Source organism: Chenopodium quinoa, unplaced genomic scaffold (assembly GCF_001683475.1).
Source record: "Chenopodium quinoa cultivar QQ74 unplaced genomic scaffold, ASM168347v1, whole genome shotgun sequence".
In the NCBI taxonomy this organism is placed as follows: Eukaryota; Viridiplantae; Streptophyta; class Magnoliopsida; order Caryophyllales; family Amaranthaceae; genus Chenopodium; species Chenopodium quinoa.
Window position 1 is genome coordinate 2,966,145 of NW_018743691.1, and position 6,147 is coordinate 2,972,291.

General features: G+C 28.7%; 1 protein-coding gene across 1 annotated transcript; it reads left to right on the forward strand.

Annotated features, from left to right (window-relative positions):
- Positions 1–2,341: 2,341 nt before the first annotated feature.
- On the forward strand, positions 2,342–4,665 carry LOC110683677 (beta-amyrin 28-oxidase-like). Its single transcript, XM_021860074.1, has 3 exons — positions 2,342–3,501; positions 3,622–3,809; positions 4,236–4,665. Exons 1-3 carry the CDS (start codon positions 2,547–2,549, stop codon positions 4,539–4,541), a joined length of 1,449 nt encoding a protein of 482 aa, XP_021715766.1. The 5' UTR covers positions 2,342–2,546; the 3' UTR covers positions 4,542–4,665.
- The last annotated feature ends 1,482 nt before the right edge of the window (positions 4,666–6,147 follow it).

Genomic DNA, 6,147 nt, shown 5'->3' on the forward strand with positions numbered 1-6,147 from the left:
TAATTAAATATTAATTAATAACTACTAATTATTAATTATTAACTATTAATTATTAAAAATTAAATGCTAATTATATTACTAGTTATTAATTAGTGATTACTAATTATTGATTATTAATTACTAATTATTAATTATTAATTATTAATTACTAATTACTAGTTACTAATTATTAATTACTAATTACTAATTACTAATTATTAATTATTAATTACTAATTACTAATTACTAATTACTAATTATTAATTACTAATTACTAATTACTAATTATTAATTACTAATTACTAATTACTAATTATTAATTACTAATTACTAATTATTAATTATTAATTATTAATTACTAATTAATAATTAATAATTACTAATTATTAAATAGTAATTACTAATTACTAATTACTAATTATTAATTATTAATTATTAATTATTAATTATTAATCAATAATTATTAATTATTAATTATTAATTATTAATTATTAATTATTAATTATTAATTATTAATTATTAATTATTAATTATTAATTATTAATTATTAATTATTAATTATTAATTATTAATTATTAATTATTAATTATTAATTATTAATTATTAATTATTAATTATTAATTATTAATTATTAATTATTAATTATTAAATATTAATTATTAATTATTAATTATTAAATATTAATTATTAATAATTATTAATTCTTAATTATTAATTATTAATTATTAATTGTTAATTATTAATTGTTAATTATTAATTGTTAATTGTTAATTGTTAATTGTTAATTGTTAATTGTTAATTGTTAATTGTTAATTGTTAATTGTTAATTGTTAATTATTAATTATTACTTGTTTTTTTTTTGAAATAAAATTGATTCATAAATAAGTAATACGACATCTACAAAGAGATTTAGATTTAACAAATACATGATGATTGAATCAAATAAAAACATTCTGTAATCAAAGCTACGATCGTTGTTGCAAATTGTACATTCTTCATACCCTCTTTTATATCGCTGTGATTTACAGCCTTCTTCGGCGAGGGGGTCTATCGATCTGTTGTAGTCGTGCAGAAAATTTTCCTCTGATTCGTTCGATGGTTGTCGAAATATTAATCTCTTTTTCAATACCGCACAAAATTTTACCCATGAAACAACTCTATAGCAATCCATGAAATAAAAAAGCTAATCCTCCCTCAAAAGAGAGAAGAAAAACCCGATCTTTCGAAGGAGCCAAATCCTCCTAAAGAGGAAGAAAAACCATGTCTTTAGAGGGAGAAATATTCCTCCTAGAAGAGGAAGAATTATTATTAACCTAAAGCAAGAGAAAAGGTACAAAAGAAAAAATGATTGGGGCTTTCCACCGGTAAATCCGATAGAAGCCCCTTCAAAATTCAACAATGGAGGCTAGGGTTTTAGAGAGAGAATAGAGGAAAGAGAGGCTAGGGTTTTTTTTCTACTAGGTATTTAATTAATGTAATTATTAATTGTTAATTATTAATTATTAACTGTTAATTATTAATTATTAATTACTTATTATTAATTGTTAATTTGTATTTATCAATTATTAATAATTAATTATTTATTATTAATTGTTAATTTTTAATTTTTAATTAATAATTTAATTATTAGTTATTAGTTATTAATTATTAGTTATTAGTTACTAACTATTAGTTATTAGTTATTAATTATCAATTATTAGTTATTAGTTATTAGTTATTAGTTATTAATTATCAATTATTAGTTATTACTTATCAATTATTAATTATTAAAAGTAATTTGTTTAATGAAAAACCAAAAGCCAAAACCAAAAGGCTAGTAAGACTAGCTTTTTGTTTTTGGCGAAAAAGCCGGCTTTTCAGCTACCAAACATATATTTTGGTTGTTTGACCAAAAGAAAAAGCCAAAAGCCAAAAGCCGATGAAAAAGCCAACCAAAAGTCATTTATCAAACAAGGGCTGTGAGTACTTTGTTAGGGATTTTATTCGTATTTTAATTTTCATACTTTCTAAGTTCAACTTATGATTGACTAGGTAGTACGAATTGCAAATGTCATATAATTGCGTAAGATATGTGTATTAGAATAATTGAATAATCCAACAAAGTAGACTAGTATGCCAAATGAAAATGTAAGACGTACGTACTAAGCAATAATTAATTAGTCTTTATACAGTCCACCCAAATCAAAGACCATATAACAAATATTTGATCTTCATTTTTGGGATTTAGATCTACATGCAAAATCAGATATTCACATTCCAAGAATTTCATGCAGCTATACGTAACTAAATCAATTAATAAATTTTGGGGGAAAACAAAACAAACCCAACATTTTCTTTGATTTTCATGACACCGCCATATATTTTCAATATAATTAATATAAGTACATCATGTTATTGATTTTGAGTTAGACTAATGATACCGCAATCTTGTGAACTAATGACTCCATACAATTTTTTTCCCTACAAAACAATCTTATATAAACCTCTTTTTTCTTCTAATTTCTCAACATTCATAGTCAAAAATCCAAATTTTTACAAATTCAATAATTAAGTACTTATAGAACAACATGGAACTTTTCTTTTGTTACTTCTTCCTAGGTTTTTTCCTCCTCGTCTTGCTCTTACTTCAAATCCTTTTCTATAAACATCGATCCCTTTTCTCCTCGACAAACCTTCCTCCAGGAAAGACGGGATGGCCTCTTGTTGGTGAGACGCTAGAGTTCTTGTCCACTGGATGGAAAGGCCATCCTGAGAAATTTGTATTTGACCGTATGGTCAAATACTCCCAAGAATGCTTTAAGACGAGCATTCTTGGGGAGCCTGTGGCTTATTTTTGCGGCCCAACGGGTAACAAGTTCTTGTTCTCAAACGAGAACAAGCTTGTTACAACTTGGTGGCCAGAGGCCGTAAACAAAGTATTCCCTAGTTCCCTCCAAACTAACTCTAGGGAGGAGTCTACGAAAATGAGGAAACTCCTTCCTCAATTTCTAAAGGCCGAGGCCTTACAAAGATACGTTGGTATCATGGATACCATCGCCCAGAGACATTTTGCCTCTGGGTGGGAAAACAAAGACGACGTCATTGTTTTCCCATTAGCCAAAAGATATACCTTTTGGCTCGCGTGCCACATTTTTCTTAGTGTCGAGGATCCTACCCATGTAGCTCGTTTTGCTGACCCATTTCGCCTCTTGGTTTCCGGGGTTATATCTATCCCAGTTAATTTCCCTGGAACACCATTTAACAAGGCGATTAAGGCCGCCGAGTTTATTAGGAAGGAGCTCATATTGATCATTAACCAAAGGAAGATTGATTTAGCAGATAATAAAGCAACACCAACACAAGATATACTGTCTCATATGCTAACAAAAACAGATGAAAATGGGAAACATATGAATGAAATGGATATTGCAGATAAAATTCTGGGTTTATTAATTGGTGGACATGACACTGCTAGTATTGTCATTACCTTCATTGTCAAATACCTTGCTGAACTTCCTCATGTATATAATGCAGTTTATGAAGGTATGTATATACTAGTAGAAATGATGCATGGAAAAAAATATATGAAAATTTCTATTGCATCTTTTGATCATGAAAATTGGGGTTTATTATGTTGTTAATCTGTTCTCCTGGGTTGTACAGAGCAAATGGAGATTGCGAAATCGAAAACGGCAGGGGAGTTGTTAACATGGGAGGATATGCAGAAGATGAAGTACTCATGGAATGTGGCTTGTGAAGTAATGAGACTAATTCCTCCATTACAAGGAGCTTTTAGAGAAGCTATGGCTGACTTCAAGTATGCTGGTTTCAACATTCCTAAGGGTTGGAAGGTATGTTTATAAGATTTTAATTAACCACTTGTAAGTTGTAACATCTACCTTAGAGTGTTAATTGAAGATGTGCTATGGTGCACTTTGTTCATTCTAGATCTAATGAACAGGTTCGGGTCATACGTATTAAGGCATAAATTTGATTTTTTCTTGAAAATGTGGCTCACCTTGATTGATTAGACCAATTTTGAGTATGGTCGGACGGCCCGGACCCATGTAGCTTTACCTAACAAGTGTGGCAAATTTGTTTTTTTTACCACAAATTTTCACTGGTCTAGCTCACGATGAACTTTTTTTTTTTTTTTTTTTGCGTGTGTATTTCTATTTTATTGGGGAAAAAACTCATATTTTATATTGTACACGTATAAACTCTCAACACTATGACGTATGATTTAATAGTTTCCCCTCTATCTTTGTTGGATGTAGCTATATTGGAGTGCCTACTCAACTCATCGAAATCCACAATATTTCACGGAACCAGATAAGTTTGACCCAAGTCGGTTCGAGAGAAGCGGGCCAGCACCATACACATATGTACCATTTGGGGGAGGGCCAAGGATGTGTCCCGGCAAGGAGTATGCACGGTTGGAGATACTAGCATTTATGCACAATTTGGTGAAGAGATATAAATTTGAGAAAATAATTCTTGATGAAAAAATAATAGCTAATCCTTTTCCTAAGCCAGAAAAAGGGCTTCCTATTCGTCTCATTCCACACAATGTGAAAGTGTAGATGGTCAAAGAAGCTAAGTGGTTATTGCAAACACTTTTATAGATTATTCTTGTGTATCACACAATGTGATCATGTGTTTGAGATGAACTTTCTACTAGTTTTATCATTCATTTGATGTGTCTCTAAGTGCTAATTTAATTTAGTTGGTAAATTAATATATTGTTCATCTTATATGTATGAACAATATTTTTTTTTCATGGACATTGGCTTAACAGAATTACATGGACTACTAAACAAAATAAATACTTCTTATATTTATAAATTTATTTATTTGTTTTTTTTGACGAGATTATAAATTTATTTATTAGCTAAATTGGATCATAGGCAACTTCTTACCTGCACTCTTGTGCACCTAAGATAGCTGCAATAGCTTAATATGAATATATGATACTTGTAACAAATAAGAGGCAAGCATACTACTCTACTTTCTTCTCCAACTAATAAAAAAAATTCATTAATCCTTCATCACTGCAACATCGATTACAAATTAAACATAAATATTATGATATTCATCACAAATTCAGCAGTTGAATTAATATACAAAAAATCAAATTCATCAATTGCATCAATTCAATTGATTCATCACAAATTTAGCCACGAATATCGAGGAAGAATGTTCTAGATAAAAAAAAAATTTGCAATAATGATGATATAATTACAGTACAATGATTTTCATCCTTTCGTCATATAATTACAATGATTTACTGTGTCAAAAAAAAAAAAATACAAAACAAAAACTATCTGAAATCAAAGTTTACTCAATCAAATACATACAGAATTTCAGTGAATAACTTCTTTCTCTCCTTTTTTTTCCCTTCATAATTCTTTATTAGTTTCTCATGATCAAACTTGTAGCTCTTTACCATATTAGAACTAAACATGAAATACGTATACACAAAAGAGAATGAAACAACAAAATTGCTTTTTATTGATCTCATGATTCTCATCTAATCCGTGAAAGCAATACATTACAAAACTAATAATGGACTTCAACCGTAAGGTTAAATTTTGGATAGAGTTAGGGCATGTTCTCTTCAAGTTAATTTCAGTTCAGTTCAGCTCAAATCAGTTCAGTTCCTAATTTTCTTCAATTCATCTCAATTCATTAAATCAGAACAGACCCTTAAAACTTTAATAGTTTTTTTTTTTTTTTGGTTGAGGAAGGTGGAGCCTCTTTCTCTTACTTTACTCTTTCCCGTACATTTGTAGCGTATATGCTATATTCCCCTCTCATCTTTATAAATAAAACTAATGAATTTTTGTTCATTAATGCTAAAATTGAACTCGATCTGTTATAATTTTGTTAGTAGACCCGGGAATGATGTTGCTCACTTAAAATCAAGATTAATTGTCTCTAACGGGCCAAGCTGGATCTAGAGGTGTCAAAACTTGATCGGATAGACCTGATCCAAAATAACCGACTTGAATTCTTAAATTAAATTTCAACTTGTATGGACACATTAATTTAGCATGCATGATTCAAATTTCAAATAAGGTCAAACTAAACATTGTAATTATTATAAAACAAAGAAAGTATATGCATAATTAAATTCTTTCCCAGCGGAGCTATTACCTTGGCGAGTCTTGATTTAAATTATTAATAAAA

Bases quoted from the DNA above. Each gene is read 5' to 3' on its own strand.
- LOC110683677 (XM_021860074.1), top strand. From the start codon at position 2,547: ATGGAACTTTTCTTTTGTTACTTCTTCCTAGGTTTTTTCCTCCTCGTC. The intron at 3,502-3,621 runs GTATGTATATAC...TGGGTTGTACAG, and splicing joins ATATAATGCAGTTTATGAAG to AGCAAATGGAGATTGCGAAA. The intron at 3,810-4,235 runs GTATGTTTATAA...TGTTGGATGTAG, and splicing joins ACATTCCTAAGGGTTGGAAG to CTATATTGGAGTGCCTACTC.